The following is a 16,663-nucleotide window of genomic DNA, read 5'->3' on the forward strand; positions in this document are numbered from 1 at the left end:
GATGGTATAAAACAAATAATGAGTGATCTAGAGCAAGGGCATACTATGGAAAATGCTTGATTTGATTGCTAATAAAATAAATTATAGTGGTAATTGGCTAATTTCTTATATTTGTAGAAGAAACACATTTAAGGAATATTCATATCCACTGCTCGTGATGTAAAAATGTGCTGTCCTGTCTCAAAAGTAAAAATTTTCAAGCCCAGCTTGTCTTTTCCAGCACTGGCCAAAAGCAGGTGCTTGAAAGAGTGTAAAATCAGAAGAAGCACGTGTGGTGCTTCCCTTGGGTACCATCCCACCCTCCAGCCATGTGTGACTCGGAGACTCCTTGAGACAGGCATGAGATTTGATTTGTAGAGCTCAGTGAATTTCCTTTCCACAGTTTTGGATAGGCTCTACTAAAACCCATGTAATTTTCTAGCATCCTCAGGTTCCCATTGCAGGGAGTTTGGGGCATCCAAAGATAGTCGTGGCTGGTCAGGAAGGCTTGGCAAAAATAGTAAGGGTGTGGAAGATATAAAAGGTGACAAGGGGGAAGTTGTGGGACAGTCTGACTATAGCTGAAACGGTTTCATGTTACCCTTGAGGAGAGGACTGGCTTGGGGTGACTCCCAAGAGGGGACAAGCAATGCAGTGGGAGAAGGAATCTAGGTTTACTCTTGTGTTTTATCTTTGTAGTCATGAGGGTGGCCAGCAAGGGATGTGACAGTGTGCAAGGCAGGAAATGAGGAGTGATTGGATGAGAGGGTTTATCTTTCTGTATAGACAGAAATCCAATCTCAGTAAATCTTCAGAATGCAGAGGCAGATGTGACAGAACATGCCCATAACTGAAATCACAGTAAAGCTGATGTACAGTGGTGTGGGTTATTTTTTTTTTAACTTGCACTTGAACAAATTGAGAGTTATCCAGTACACTCTGTGTGTTTACTGAGCAGCACGTGTTCTACCAGGACCTTTTAACAATTAATGATAATCTTGTGGGGCAGGGCCAGTGCAAGTGTTTTGCCTAATTCAATATTATTATGCCTGGCTTTAGTGTAACTTCAGCTGGTCTTGCAGCTTCCACTTTACCTCCTGAAGTTTTACTGGATGAAATACAGCAAGTGTTTGTTTCAAAAAGGGAAAAAATTGTCCTGTACATGAATTTCTAATTGAATGCCAACTAAAACAAGCTAAACAAAACAGACTTGTTAAATGAAGAATTAATGGACTGAGTGTGATCTGTCTCTGAGAAACTTGAAAGAAAGTCACTGCAGTTTATTATTTTTTCCTGGTGTTTGTTTGCTCAGGCTGGGCGTGTGCTTTCACAGTTTGTGTGAGTTCATTAATGGGTCAGCTTTGGGCACTTCTGCATAACAGAACAGCCATATATGCTGTTTGCTCGGTCTGATGCTAAGTAAAAAGTATGGAAAATAACACTGAATGTTACCTTCTGTTTCTTGCACACAACTTATAATTATGCAGTTATTTTTGGCAAATACAAAATGTCAGAGAAGGAGAGAGAATCACCATTCATTTCAAATGGAAATGATGCATAGTTTAGGGAGCTTTGTTTTTTGGTAATTTACTTACTACTTTTGCCATGTGTCAGTAATATCAACCAAAATAATGTCAATAAAACCAGGGCAAATTAATGGAGAAGACAATTAAGTGTAGAATTATGTTCTATCAGTACAGGGTCATGTGTATAATGGCCGAAGACTGTCAGGTTCACATTCAGACACCTCAAATGGTCTTGCTGCTGTTGACTGCAGTTTTACTGTGACCCTTCGTGTAAGGACCTTCCTCCCTTCTTTTAATAATGTTTCCATCAATCCTGAAACAGCCTTTCAAAGGCAGATTTTCATCCTCTCTGCAGACCGGCCTTTTACAGTTGCTGCCCTACTTCCCCGCACAATTTGCATGTTCAGTTTCCCACTTGTGGCTATTTATACCTGAGACACTTGCCAAGTGCTGGAGGCTCAGGTTGTGTTTTCAATGTGAGTCTACCTCAGGTCCTTGGAGTTGTTTCTAGCTCACTTTCTCTCATGCATTTCCAGACCTTGGTTGTAGAAGTGCTTTTCTTCTAATGCATCGGTCCGTTGTAATCGCATTCCAGACCTGGGCACTCTTCTTTTTGTCACTTCTGCAGTGAGAAAATTGTCAAATTTTAGAGGCAGACCAGGTGCTTAAGTTCAGGTGCATCTTCCAGTTCCTTCTGCAGTGCAGGTACAAGCCTTGTTTTAATTCTGAGAGGGCTTATTGTTTTCCAAGGCTAGAGATGTGCTTTCAGGACAGGAGCCATTTAAGCCTCTTTTTTAACCTTTCTTCCTTGTTTTGAATTCCAGCAACCTCTTTTGAGGGGAATGGTCACAATTTGGCAGGACTTGTCAGCAGTTGGATGTATTGGCTTATTAGAGGGAGTACAAGGAATAGTTCACCTCAGTCAGAGGCTGAATAGGTCAAAAAGAGATAACAAGGAATTATGAATAAGAAGTGGAAAATAGCCAGGGAAAAATTCAGGGTCATAGGTGCCATGCCATATGTCAAGAAGATAGGAGGAATGACAAAGCAGCTACCCTTTCCCATCTTCCCAACCTAACTTTAGGTAGCAAAGTGCATTTTCTGTCTGTGCCTCAAGTTTAATTTTTAGTCTATAACATTCCCTGCAGTAGGGGCAGAAGTGTGACTCCAGGTCTTCTTCTGGATCATGCTAAAGGCCATCCTGAGTTTATTCAGTTGTATGTGGGTTGTTGTTGGTCATGCAGGCACTGAGCATGGATGTGGTCCCCACCCTTTTCTTATGCCCTGATATCTGTGGAAATTGTTGTGCCTTGACCACAGAATAGATATTAGATATAGATGGATGGAATTACCAGACATGGCTGGAATAAACAGAGTGATTAATATGAAAATAGGAAATAAAAATAAGAATATTTTCAAGATAGCATTCAAAATCACACAGTACTGTATGAAATAGTTTTTTTGTTTAAAGAATCATAAGATTGACATTTTTACAACTGGGTTTTTGGGTACCATGGTTTCTGCATCTAGTTTTGAATACTTCAGAGGACTCTGATTTTCAGTGTCAGCTACTCATCCTGCAGAGATCTATCTTGCATTGTCCCTCAAGATGAACACTTGAAGCAAGAATTCCCCTAAAGCAGACCAAATCCCTCTTAGTAAAGGTCTATTTCTAATTCCGTGTCTGCATCCCACCTTCTTTTGCACATCCTTGTGGTGATGTTGAACTACAGGGCACACAAAAAAGTATGGATTGTACTGAGATCCCAGGGCTCTACGAATGAGTTGTGTGAATACAGCAGTCAGGTGTGGAGGCACTGTAGAGTAGTTTGCTCTTTGGCTTCTAATCCTGCTCTCCTGGCCTACTGATGGGGCATATGGTAAATGTCTCTTAGATTTGTCACTAACTCTGGCATCTCCTCCCGAGTCACAGCAGAAAAGGCAGTGAGCAAGATGACTGGATTTGGCATCTGGAACACCAGTTAGATCACTCTCTTAAATTGCTGGTCCCTGTCTCTGCTGAACAGCCCCTTAACTGAACAGCTTCATCTCCCCCCCTGCACGTATGCTTAACATTCACCTGTGATGCAGATGGATGATAAAGCTCTGATTTTAATTTTAAAAAAGGGAACGTTTCTCTAGTAACGTTCTAGTAACTAACCATATGCCCTAGTTTTTCTTCAAGATCAGGGGCGAGCCCCCACACGGACCCCAAAACACAGGACATCGTGTTGGAGGGGGAAGTTTTTAATTAATTAGGGTTTATATATTATTCATAAAAACCTTTCCTATCTTAGTAGCTGTTTCCAGAACCTAAATGGTTAAAGTAGAAAATGTTAGTAATTTTGCTGCAAATAAATTGATCAGTATGCAAGACGGTTGTCACCGGCTGAATCATGGTCCACAGTTAAGGTAAACAGATCTGTGATGACATTTTCTGAGCAGAATACCAATGCTGCTACATTTCTTCCCAGAGGTTTCTGACTCTTCTTATATGCGGATAAAATTTCTCTCCTAGAAGGTTTTGTTCACGGGAGAGAAATAGCATCTTTGTAAGAATCTTCCTTAAAGGTGGGATTTCTTATATTTTGTGATTTATTTGTAATCGTGATTCTGTTGAGAGCATGGAAAGGAATGTTTTTGCTTTTCTGCATATCCTGTCTGTACAGTAGATCTTTTTGATGTGGAGTCTATTTAAAGTCTGGCAATGGAATGCAAGTAAAACAGTATTTAACGGAGTTATCAGGAACAATGAAAATGTTTTATTTTTTATATTCTTTGAGAGTGAGCTCTGTTTTATAATCTCTGTAGTTAACACATAAAAGCAATGACTAAATATACAGCTAGATTTCTAGCATTAGTGTTTCTGTGAAATATTTTTGACTACATGATGGCTTCATATTTTAATTGGCATATTCTGAAGTAAGAGATAGGATGAATTTTATTCTTAAATGTCTCTGTGCTAGGCAGAAAATCCCCTTTGCAATGACTACAATCAAAACCTTTTAGCTGAGATGCATCCAACTCCCGTATGACTTCAGGGTAATGAAAAATACAGTTTCCAAAGAAGTTTTTGAAATTTGCTTTCTCAGAATATTTAAAAGAACATTTTAAAATCTCTGTGTATGATGCTGTTGATGGGAGAGGGCATGTTTGTAATTCTGTGTTTAGGCTTAGATCCACATTTACTTGGAGGTGATTGACATCTCAGTCATTCTATGGATTAGTGGCTGGAAATCTGTCACATTTGTATTGATAAAAGCAGAATCTCCTTCGTTCAGTCAGATGCTGGTATCTGACTTTAATCCCATTTATTACAGTAGATGCTGAAGGATAAAAGAGCCCTGTGGAGAGCATGCTCAGTAATAGCAAACCTGGAACTGGTCGTTAAAGTCAATGTCAGGGATTCAAAGTCTCTTGGAGTTGGCAGAAGCATTTCTCCAGTAGACTTTGGATTTAAACCTGACCCTGTCCGTGTCCGGTGTCTGTAGACGAGGGGAGTACAACTTGGGTGCTTGAGTTGCTGAAAATAGTGGAGTTAATAGGACCTTTTGTAAGATGGACTTAGAAAGTCTTGTCATGCACAGCGTCTGGTTGTATTTCAAAGCTGCACAGCAAGATGCATGGCTGTGATTTCTGGAGAGAAGCAAAGCAGGGACCATCAGCCCCAGAGCCGTGTGGTGCAGACTGTGAAGACACCTGGCCAAAGAGCGGCACTTCTCTGGGGGATGTCTCAGCAGGTCGCAACATTTGTGTCAGAGACAAGATAAGGCTGCATTTCAGGTGGTGGTTCTGGGGTGGGGTTCAAGATTTAAAGTTTGGCCTTAAGAACCATGGTTTAATAGTTCTCTGCCTGAGAAGTCCAGGTTCATCCTGGCATATTGCACTGTCCAGTAATTCTTGCTGTGATTGTGGTTCTCATGCACTTTCACAGCATCTTTGTGCAGCATTTAGCTTGCTCTTTGTGTTTTGCTTTGTGAAGAGCACAGTAGCTGTTTCTTGTGCAGATCTGTATAACAGAGTTTGAGATGAACATGGATTTTATTGGGAGTAAAACCCCATGATTTATCCCTGTATTTTTAATGTGCATTTGCAGATTGTTTTTCATTTCAAAAAGATCCCTGATTATTTTGGGGGTGACTTACATGTGGCACTGGAGAAAAGTGTAATATCCAAACTTGGAGTGTTCAGCAGTGAAATTAATTCTGGATGGAAATGGAGGGACTAATTCTGCTACTTTTACATTGAGCACTGACATTGTCCCTGGATTAATGAGGCCCCTCAGGGATCCCCAAGATGAATATAAGTATTAGGGGGAGGATCAGGCCTGCTTCCAGACATGACAGTGGTAAGACAAGAACTGTAAGGTGTCATCTAAACTGGAAGAACTGTGAGTGAAGATCACTGAAAATTGTGAGTGTTGTGTTGGGTTTTGTTTTAATAGCATTTCTGTGTTCTTTGCCAGATCTCTAGGTAACTCTGTAACCTTCAAAATTAAATATTGTATACATTTTTTTCAGTAAAAAAAGTAACTTCTGTTTGATGCTAAGGAACATCTTTTAAGTAAATTTGTTCAGAACACTGCCTTGATGCTTGCAGATGATTTCCATGAATGTTCAGCTTGACCTTGTTTTAGTTTCTGAGAATTATACCCTTATGCTCATGTTTTAATTTTGGGTAAAGTAAGCAGTACTTGCTTTATTTCTGTTGGAAGGAGGAAGGTCCACTCTTGGAACGTTCAATCTCAAAAAGAGAACAGCTTGTTTCATAACTTTTGTTGTGGCTGAAACATTTCTGTGAACATCAGTGTTAACGTGTCTGGAGGTGGGTTTGATTTTATATGAGCCTGGAAACATGATCTTTATGATTGTTGACTCAGCATGTCCTTATATATAAAAATATCAATAACCAACTTGACACCCTTCTGCAGTGCTGGACTTTTATACTAGTTTATGCTCCAACAGAGTAACTGGGACTGCCCTCAGTTTATGTTGATGTAACTTCACACAATTGCAGGTTACTCTTATGATTTTATGTTTTTTTTAACTCTGTGTCCAATGCACACACTACACCTTTTCTTTGTTTTATTTATGGTAATAGGCTCCCTGGAATGCCTCTCTACAACAATATTTCTATCTGAGACTCCAATTTATGGGTGTCTTTTTTCATCTCTCTTGTTTTCTTTTCTGAGCAGGCACAGACAGGTAACTTCTCAGATGCTTGGTCAGAGAAGCAGCTGATGGTTCCATCAGATTTTGCATCTGGCCCTGCCTTCCCAGGTTGGCCCTCATTTCTGAGATAACGTGTCAAAGTTTCTACTTTTCTCACCAGCTGTATTTTATAAATGTAAAAATATTATCTTGTCTTTTCTATATACTTGTGAATGAGTAGAGATGAAAGTAATTTGGGAAGCAGTTCATATCCATTCCTTTGTCTCCCCAGTTCTTACAACCTTCAGCAGAGAACTGGTCCTTTTGTGAGCCAAGTTTTTACAGCCAGAATCTATTGCTTACTTTTCTGCACAACCACCCAACTTTGATAGGGGTTCCAACACCCTGTTGGCTGCAGCTGAGCACTTGGTCGCCTTGTCATCTCTGTTCTTGAAGTCCTCCTGGGGTGCTCTGGTGTCACTGTATGCCAAGACTGTGTTTGAGGTGCTTCACTGCTGCTCTGGCTGCCCTCGCTGGGTCAGGTCCAGTTCAGGTTGTTCCCTGCTCTGTGCTGCTGTTGCTCTTGGAGTTGCCTTCTTTGCTGTATTTCCTACCTGGCTTGAAAGAGACCCAGCCCTCTTGGTTTCTCCATCTGCAGAGCTTTGATTCTGTTGTGTAAGGGAAGAAATTTTGGAAAGTGACTGCACTTCTTAGCAGTGTATGTCCGCCCTCGAGGGTCTCAAGAAAGCTGCAATAGATGACACAAGGGCTGGTGTCTCTTTGACATGGAAACTCTAAAAGTGTCTTACAAACTGATGTATGTGCAAGTTTCTCATACCTTCAGACTGTTGTATAATGGAAAGTCTTGTGATTTGAAGGGCCTGAAGGGTTCCTTCCTCTTATCTGAGCTTTCTTGTGGATTAATGAGAGTGGATCCCCTGATTAATTTTTTTTTTTTGTCGTACTTATATTTGGGAAATGGAAGTTTTTGAAGACCTCTTTTTAGAGCAGTCAGCACAATGAGCTTGGTTTCGTTCTCCTGGGACTGTGAAGATGTACGTGAAGGCTCTTTGCTGTAAAGAAGTTACTTTTGGTATTGCACTGTTTTCAATGTGCCATTCTATAGAATCAAGATATTTATATAGTACTCGTTGGCTTATACCCTTTTACCCTGATGATCTGTTTGTTGCAGTGTTTTCTTTCAGGTGTTTTTGGACAGTGACATAACCGAGCCTCTGGTTTGGTAGTTTGACCATTCCTTTAACCTTTTCTTTTTCTTTTTCCTTATACACAGTTTCTGTTTGTCCTTCCTACTTGAAACCTGCTAGCTACCCTTGCCTCTTTTATCTTCATACAGGAAAGGCTGAATGTAAGAGCAGAAAGGCAACTCATTCTGCCTATTCACAGCCATTCAAACTGCACAATGATCGAAATGTATCTGTCTGGGTCTCCCCAAGTTGTCAGTGGTGAGAACAAGTACTCTATAGAAAGAGGTTTGCTCGACCTGTTTTGGATGTACCTCCAAGCATGGAATGCATATGGGAGTGCAAGGGAGCTTTGTTTCCTTTTTAGTGATGTGTAAAGTTACCTTAAATAGTTAACTTTGGCTTTTGGACTTTTAAGAGTAGATGAATCCAACCCTTGGCCTGTTTTTTCATCATCTTTGTTTTAGATTGAGGAAGATGAGGTTACAAGAATTTCTCATCACAGTAACAAAAACGATATTGTTTTTACTCTCTAAAAATACTGCTCAGAGATGATCTGAAATTGTTTTACAACTACTACTTTAAAAAAATCTGATCTCCTTGATGATCTATACTGAAATATGTTTCTGAGTGACAGGGACACTTTGTAGGTAGATTTATTATGGTTTTTACCATCTGCTTTAATAAATGAGCGAGCAGAGCATTTCAAAATGACCTTCAGTTCTGTCCATGAAATGTGAGTTTGAATGTTCTGAATGAATTATGGGCATTAGACTGCTAAGGGTACTTATTCTGGAAATACTGATTTACTGTTGTTTGGATGCTCATGCTTTTATTTGTATGGAAATATGCTAATGTACATTAATGTTGTGTTTCCAGATAGCTGCAGCTTTAGCCACAGTGCGACTTTCTGTGGTGTGGGGTTGTAGGCAGAGATCTCCTTGTTTGGCCTTGTAGACTTTGTTAAAAAATATTGCTCTGTTGCTTTTTAGTTGAAGAGGAGTTAATAAAAGTAAATGTACTAGAAGAAATTCATGAAATCAGTGAACAGATAAAATGTTATTATTTGAAATGCATAATATTGCATAATGGATGTATATAAAGTATGGCAGAGATGGAAGTGCTCTCCAGACATAATGAAAGAACATGGATTCCTGTTTCCATAATTGAAGTTATTTTGTACTTATCTGTTGGGGAAAAAAAAAACCAACACAGGATTTTTTAACAGATCTGCTTTCCATTAGTAATTATATTTAGCTATAACTCCAGATAACTTGCCAAGATTTTTTAAAAAGAAAAGTTGGAAGGAAGATGCATTTTCTTTCAAGATAATTAAATGTTTTGACTGTAGATTTTACCTCCAGAGTGAATAAAGTATATCTGCATTTAAAAGTTTATAATTGCTCATATAGTTTATAAGAGTTACACAGAGGAAAAACATACTTAATCCATGGGATAGAAGGAAAGGTTATAAATATGTTATATTCCACTTTTCTTTTTTGAAGTGTTATTAATATGTTTTATAAATACTTGCCATTAGTGGTATGAAAACCATTGCATAAGGTGAGCTCTTGCTGTTTCTCAGATCAAAGTTTAGAGGTTTGAGGAGCCCATTAACTTGTGGCTATACCTTGAGCACTGGCAGAGGGATGAATATCAACCTGGATTTCGGGCTCGGTTCTGCTCTGCAGGACACCACACAGAAGTGCAGGAAACCTTCAAGTTCTGCTAAGTTCAGTCTGGTCCTCTAATGCCTTCAGAACATAAATAATAAAAACCAGTGTCATCTGATAATTCATCTGTACTCTAAACTCTTGACCTCTCTGGCAAACTGAGAAGGTGGTTTTTTTTTTGTTTTTCTTGAGACCCTGGTACCACAATCCACAGCTTCATTTGTCTTGGGAATTCAGCTCTGCATTTCTGTACAGGGCACTTTAACTGTTGCAAAAAGGTTGTTGACCTTTATCTGACAGCCCCTTGGAGACATAAAATGAGAACCATTAGGTCACTTGAAATACAGAGGTACCTACCTGTGATTGTCTCCCAGGCACTGGTAATGGCTATTGACACAACTGGGCTTCTTGTAAGGGAGCTGTAAATCTGCTGGGTTTTGGTAGGAGAGCTTTATTTTTCCTTTAGAAATAAAAAGGAAAACTTTGTCTGTTTATTTTGGAAAGGGCCTTTATCTAATGTTGTCACCATGGGTTTCTCCTTGAAGGTAATGGATTAAAGGGTTTACCCCACCTCTTTCCCGACCTCTGCTTTACAGAAATGGCATCAGATATTCCTGGCTCGGTGGCCTTGCCAGTGGCTCCAATGGCAAGTGGGCAAGTGAGGATGGCAGGATCCATGCCTTCCAGAGGGGGAAAGCGTCGCTCTGGGTAAGCCATTTCTTTTTTTTTTTTTTTTTTTTTTTGAGGTATGGAACTGGAAATTACTGGTATTGTAAAACTCAAACTGTACCTGTATGTATGTGTACATTTAGTATGTAATGTTTTATGTATCTAAATTACATTATGACATTAGTCACTGACGTTTTGTTTTTCTCTTCAATATATCTACTCCTTTTGCAAGATCAAACGTGCTGCTGTGTGGCCTCTTGTTTTGCTTGTTTCAAAAGACTTTCAGGTTTGGCAAAGCATCCAGAAATGGAGCTTGGATCCTGTGACTGTTGTAGATGTAATGAATGCATATTGCCTACATCTGCTTAATCCCAGAATGATTTATCATGTGAATAAAAGCAGCAAGATTGCACATGCAGACTTATCCAACTTCACCTGAAGGTTGCACTTGGAGTCTCTTAAATGGAGGCCTGTTTAAAGATGTTTTCTTTATAGTTCCAGGTACAGAAATACCATGAACAGTCCCCCTTCACAAATCGTGGATTATGATATTCTGGGTCTCTCTGGAAGTGCAGCACAGTCTGCTGCTGGGAGAAGGGCCTGAAGCAAATTCAGCCCTTACACAAGCATGGGGGCTCTGCTAAAGAAGAAGGAGAACCCAGGGAACTTCAGATGTGGTACAGGGATGGTTTTTCCACATCTGATTGCTCTGTGGTAACTCACAGTAATCCTCTGTGTTAGAAGAAAAATGTAGCAAGAGCTTCAAAAGAGTAGAAAACTCCTCTCTGGTATTAATAGTAAACCTCTGTTTTTATCAGTGGTTGATCACATATAATAATGGTCTTTAGGTGATGCTTTCTCAGAGATGCCTGATCTGAGACTGCCTTCAAAAGAGATTGATTAGTCTTATATTTGGTCCTGAATAAGACAATGGTAGGGCTTAACAGGGTTGATAGTGTGAGTAAAACCTTCGATGAGGGGCACCTAAGGAAAAGACATTATTCCTTGTGAGGCTGCTCTGGGGATTGTTTGCCAAGGTCTGTTGCCAGTTTTAGATGTCTGCTCAAGTAGCAGTGCTGGGCTCTCAATCTTGGAGTGAATTAACAAGGAAGAAGGTGGTCTGTGCTTCCAAAGGGGAGCTAAGTTGGTGTGACATGAACACTCTGGCTGTTGTTCCGAGGCAGATTCCTTTGAACAGAACAGTTTGGAGATTGCTCACACTGAGTGTCCTTCCTTTGCTGAGCTAGCTGTATGAAACTGGTCTGAAAGACTCCTGAAATCTGTCTTTGACAGGCATCACATTTTTATTTTCAAGCTGCTGAATGAAAAAACCTTTTTAAATTTGCACTCAAAAGAGAAAACAAAGCATTAACATATTTCCATTGCTACCTAACATAGATAAGCTTTTGTACTTTTGAGTTACAGGATATTTGATCTCTTTTTTGATCATAAACCATGTCAACTGTGAGTACCAGTTTGCAATTTACTGTTGCCAAGGGTTGATGCTGCTGACTGTGAAATATTCTGATTATATTAAGTACTGACTTGATATTAATTAAAATGCTTTAACCGTTGTGTTTTAAGTATTGTCATCTATTTGCGAGAAGGTGGAGTGAGGGGAGGGTGAGAGGAACATAAAATCAAATTCTTTTAAATGTATTTAACATGCAAACTCAGTGAGTCAGTATAGATTTGCTTTTATACCCAGATGGTGGTATTTCATCTGTGCACCACAGCTCTGAACTAATAGCCCTTCTCCAAGCCTGAGCTGAGGGTGCATTTTTTTTTTTTATGCTCAGTGTGTGTGTGTATTCAGACCTTGAGGGAAAGAATGCCTGCTGTGTCTGATTCCTCCAAGCCTGTCTTTGAACAAAGTTGCAACTAACACTTGGTCCTTTCATTACTGTCCTGGCGATACATCTTTGTACACCTAAATCCTTGGGCATTTTAGAAATGAATGCTTTGTGTCAGACATAAAGGAATGGAGCTGGTGTACACAGCCAGCTTTCCCAGTTTTGGTTATCTCTGAAAATTGTTTCTTTTCTCATAATTGCTGAGGCAAGCTGGCAGAATAATTGCTGTATGGACTTGAATGTAGATTAGTTTAAACTCATTGGCTACCCAGAAGGTTTCTCTGCCGTGTAGGCATTTGGCTTCATTGACAGCTTGGAAAAATATTTTTGCTTTCTATAAATTACACCAACTGCTTTATGGAAAAGAGTGACAGCATAAGATAATGCATTGCAGTGGTCAATGACTACCTTAGATTAATGCACCCTCAGTTCTTTATTTAATGTTTTTAATTTAGGCTTTGCTGTATTAGAGAATAAGGGGCTCTTTCACCTTCCTGGCTTGTCTGTACTTGGGCAGGGAGGGTTTGGGGGTTTTTTTGATTATTGGTTTTGTTCTGTTTTTTTGGTTTTTTTTTTTGACCCAGAACTATTAAGATCTGGGGAGGAAGAGACCTCAGCCCCCCATTCTACCCTCACAATATTTTACTGAACAAAAGGCTGTAGTACAGATCCCCATCTGCCTCTCAACTGCATCTGCTCCTGACCATTCCTGCCTGTCCCCTTCCTACACTGTATAATCATGGCAAGCATCTTTTGACATTTCCTGGGAATTTTACGTAGTAATTTTGTTGCAGTCTTGAAATTCTCTCCCATCTCAATTTTTTAACCTATGCAGGTCTACCTTGTTGTAGACTTTTAGGGGTGTTTTGTATGAAAATAATTGAGAATAATTAAATTTTTAACAATATTTTTATCACTGTATTTATGGTACCCACACATCTTTTAAGGAAAATACATTTTAATAAGTACCTCATACATCAGGCCTTTTCACGATTGATGAGAACAGTATGAAAGAGGAAAACAAGATTTATGCTGTCTCTTCAAAACAAGAGAGCATAGTGCAGCTCTTTTTAAAGCCTCTTTTTAATGGGAATTTTAAATGAAGATAGAAGATAGTCTTCCTGAATCTTCTGAAATGATGTCATTTGTCTTCTGGGAAGCTGCTTCTACTGTTTTGCTAATGTGCAGTATATTCTATCTAAACAGAAGATCTTATCTGTCAGGATATGAGGAGGTTGATGGAATATTATTTTTACGTGTTCTGCTGTGTTCTGCTAAAGGTTACAACTGATTCACTGTCTTCCCCTCTGCCTCACTGTAAAGCAGACACGGTGGATCAAGCAGGACATTGGAATCAATGACTTTATACCTGAGATTTTTTTTTTTAATGTTTCAAAAAGGTTTTTTCATTTTGCACAGGGAAATGTGAAATTAGGAAATGTGTTTATTAACAAAGATGGGACAAAGATACATTTTGCAGTTGCATTTTTACAAGTATTGATAATTTTAATGAACTTCATGTTCAATATCTGGATTTTTTTATAATATTGCATTTGGAATAAAGTCAAGGGCTTTGGGTAGTTTAAGAGAGCAAAGGCATTATTTAAAGATTTAGGGTACAGACTGATAGTGCACCCTATGCACTCAGGTTATGCCATGATGAGCCCACTGTCAATGTGGGAGTTGTCACCTATGGTATTAACCCATCTAAGGTGAGAAGCTGATATCCAACCATCTTGATAAGTAGGTGTGTTAGTCCCCCTTACTCCTTCAGAGGTGGGGACACAGCGTGGGCAGCAGGATCAAACCTTTAACTATCATCAACTTCTCTGTAATTCTCTGCATTGTATTCCAGAAATCATAAACTAGACTAAATGCAGTAGAGCTAATTTTTGATTTTGGGGGGAAAATCCACTCAACTGGAGTATTTGGCTGGAAGCTAAGAAAATCATAGAATCATATCTACCAAGGCACGAGATCTCAGTGTACTGGAGAGGAAGGAAAGGAGTTACAAAATTCATCTGTCCCATATTAAAGCAGTGTCTCATAAAATCCCTGAAGAAAGGCTTTTCCCCATAGGTGTATATTTTTTCTGCAGCCCTTTCTCCCCTGGTTTGAAACTGGAGGTTTCTCTCAGTTATGTTTCAGTGAAGGATGTGATGCTTTTGTGAGAGGTTTCGGGTGGAGCCAGCCCAGTGCTGGTGTGATGTGCCCTCCACTTATGGACCAGCAGTTCTCCTGTAACTTTGGCTTTCACATTTTCAGTGTGGGTAGAAACACTGCAATTAGAATAACTCGGAAGTTTGTTCTGGAATGTCACCTGCAGGCACATTATTATATGTGGGGAAGAAGCAGGTAGGTAAGAGGAGACCTTTGGGGCTAGGCAATAATATGTAAATGTTAAATTGCTGGGAGTATTGTCTGTGGTAAAAGGGGAATTCAGGCTGCTGCTGTCAGCACTGAAGGCCACATTTGGGGTGACAGCAGCAGCTGGGTCCTGGTTTAGCTGCAGCCCCATGACATGGGTGAGGGCACTGGCCACTGGAGGTCGGTGGTGTTCTGCACAAGGCAGCTGAAAGGTCACAGACTTTGGGACCGGATTTGGTGGTAATTAGGTGAGCAAAGATATAATTTATAATGAAAATGATGATTGCATCAAAGTTAAGCAAGTTAAATACACAGCTTTTCTTACGACTCTTTGGGGAAAATGGTTTTCCCTCTGCTTCCTTCAGAAATGAATAATCACTATAACCATCTGGAAGATATTATTGTGACTTTCCTAATATTGTGTCCAATTCCTGTGCTGATTTGCTGCCCTTGTCCCAGTTGTATAGAGGTTGCTGTGACTTGGACACATCTTTTATGGGCCAGTCTGTCTTGGTTATCAGAGTTAGGAAGTGAGGCAGTACTGCCTAACTGGCACTTGTACTTCTCTGTGCTGATGTAGTTCTAGAGAGTGTTTTTTCATCATTGTTACCACACCCTAAACATAGAAATCTCAACTTGTAATTGGTAGGAATTCTTTTAATACTGAGATAAATGTTATTGTCACTTTGCAGGGATTTTGCCTTTAATAGGACTTATATGTGTTGTTAATATGAAGAGTGTTACATATGTAATCTGTAATTGTATGAAGTTTTATTACAATGAAATGTTAGAAAGCCTAGAGTGTCAAAGAAATCTGACAAAGTTGTTTGCAAAACAGATCTGTGATTTTCTATCTACACAAAGTGACTAATCAAGATCTGTATATCATACTAATGTATTATCTTACTAAAATAAATACACTAATACCATAATCCTGTGTGGTAATTTTATATCGGCTTGGTTCTTACTCTAAATTAGTGGCAGTCACCACCTTGTGATTAGGATATATGTATTTGTCCATCTCCTTTTAAAGTATAAAAATGTATAAAATGCTTTGTAAATTATACTATTGCTTAGCTTTGTAGTGGCTTAATATCAGTGGGAAGGAGACAATCACTGCCTAACATAGGAAACTAATTTAGATGTCTACTTTAGGAAGTTAATCTTCCCAGTCATTCTATGTGAGAAGTGAAGAAAGAGGTTCCTGCTTTTTGTGGCTCCTTGGAGAAGCCAGACTGGAGGGCTGGGATTTGGCCCAAGGAAGAACTCATCTCTTCTGCTGACTTAAGAAGGAGGTCTGGGACATAAGTCAGTTAATGAGCTGCTTCTAGGTCTGGAGAATATGAGCAAGACTGGAATCTGCAGTTGTTAACACCTCTAGTCAAAACACAAAACAAAAAAGTTTGAGAACCACTGGCTTGAATGTTCATGGCCCCATTGCCTGTGTCTTGATTACTGATTTGGAAATCTTGCTTTCACAGAATGGACTTCGATGATGAAGATGGGGAGGGGCCCAGCAAATTTTCAAGGTGAGCATTTACGAAGTGTCAGCCAAATCACTGACTTCTCTCAGTGAAGAAAGACAGCTGTCTCACTACTGATGTTTTAAAGTCAATATGAATATGGCTGAAGAATTTGCCAACAACTTGACCCAAATTGTAGTTACTGTTTTTATCAGCTTCCTCTGCAAATTAGGCATCTTGATAGAAATCTGCCTAATGTAGTTATTGGTTTATAAAGCTGACAGTGTGCGTGTCATAATTTCACTCTGCAGCTATGTCAAATGAAAAAAATTGTGATTTTTAGCTTATAATTTCAACTGCTGTAGATGTACTTTGGCTATTTGACATTGCTGAAGTTGTCTTTCTGCCACTGAAAGTGGAATTTTATTTCTAATTTATTTCAGATGTTAACTGCTTGTTAAGACAATTTGACAGATCTTAGAGGTGGATTGAGTTTTTTTAAGATTAGTGAGCTTTACATAATGTACCATTAGGCGTAACTGAATAGTAAAAATTGACAAAATATATGTTAATTAACGTGGAATATTCTAAGCTAGAAATAAACAGTAAAGCATCATTGTCATTTTCTCACTTTTCCTTTTCATTTCTGGTCACACTGTTTGCATTTTTTCATCAGAAATCAAGCAGCTGCAGTGAGGGGTGTAGACACTTTGAGGCTTGTAGGTAACTGCTGGTTATCCAAATTGTAATTGCAGTTCTCTATCAGCAACCGTGTTGA

The 16,663-nt window shown here is 39.3% G+C and overlaps 1 protein-coding gene across 4 annotated transcripts in view; it reads left to right on the forward strand.

Annotated features, from left to right (window-relative positions):
• ARNT2 (aryl hydrocarbon receptor nuclear translocator 2) overlaps positions 1–16,663 on the forward strand; it is a 98,888-nt gene that overhangs the window by 14,937 nt on the left and 67,288 nt on the right. For 3 of the 4 annotated variants that reach the window (XM_027644315.1, XM_027644314.1, XM_027644317.1), the window contains exons 2-3: positions 10,130–10,241; positions 15,904–15,951. In XM_027644315.1, the coding sequence (XP_027500116.1) occupies positions 10,130–10,241; positions 15,904–15,951 (160 nt within the window). Of the gene's footprint in view, positions 1–3,943; positions 4,077–10,129; positions 10,242–15,903; positions 15,952–16,663 lie in introns of those variants that run through there. The other variant, XM_027644316.1, reaches the window with a different exon arrangement.

This window comes from Corapipo altera, unplaced genomic scaffold (genome assembly GCF_003945725.1).
Source record: "Corapipo altera isolate COAL_440 unplaced genomic scaffold, ASM394572v1 50, whole genome shotgun sequence".
Lineage (NCBI taxonomy): Eukaryota > Metazoa > Chordata > Aves > Passeriformes > Pipridae > Corapipo > Corapipo altera.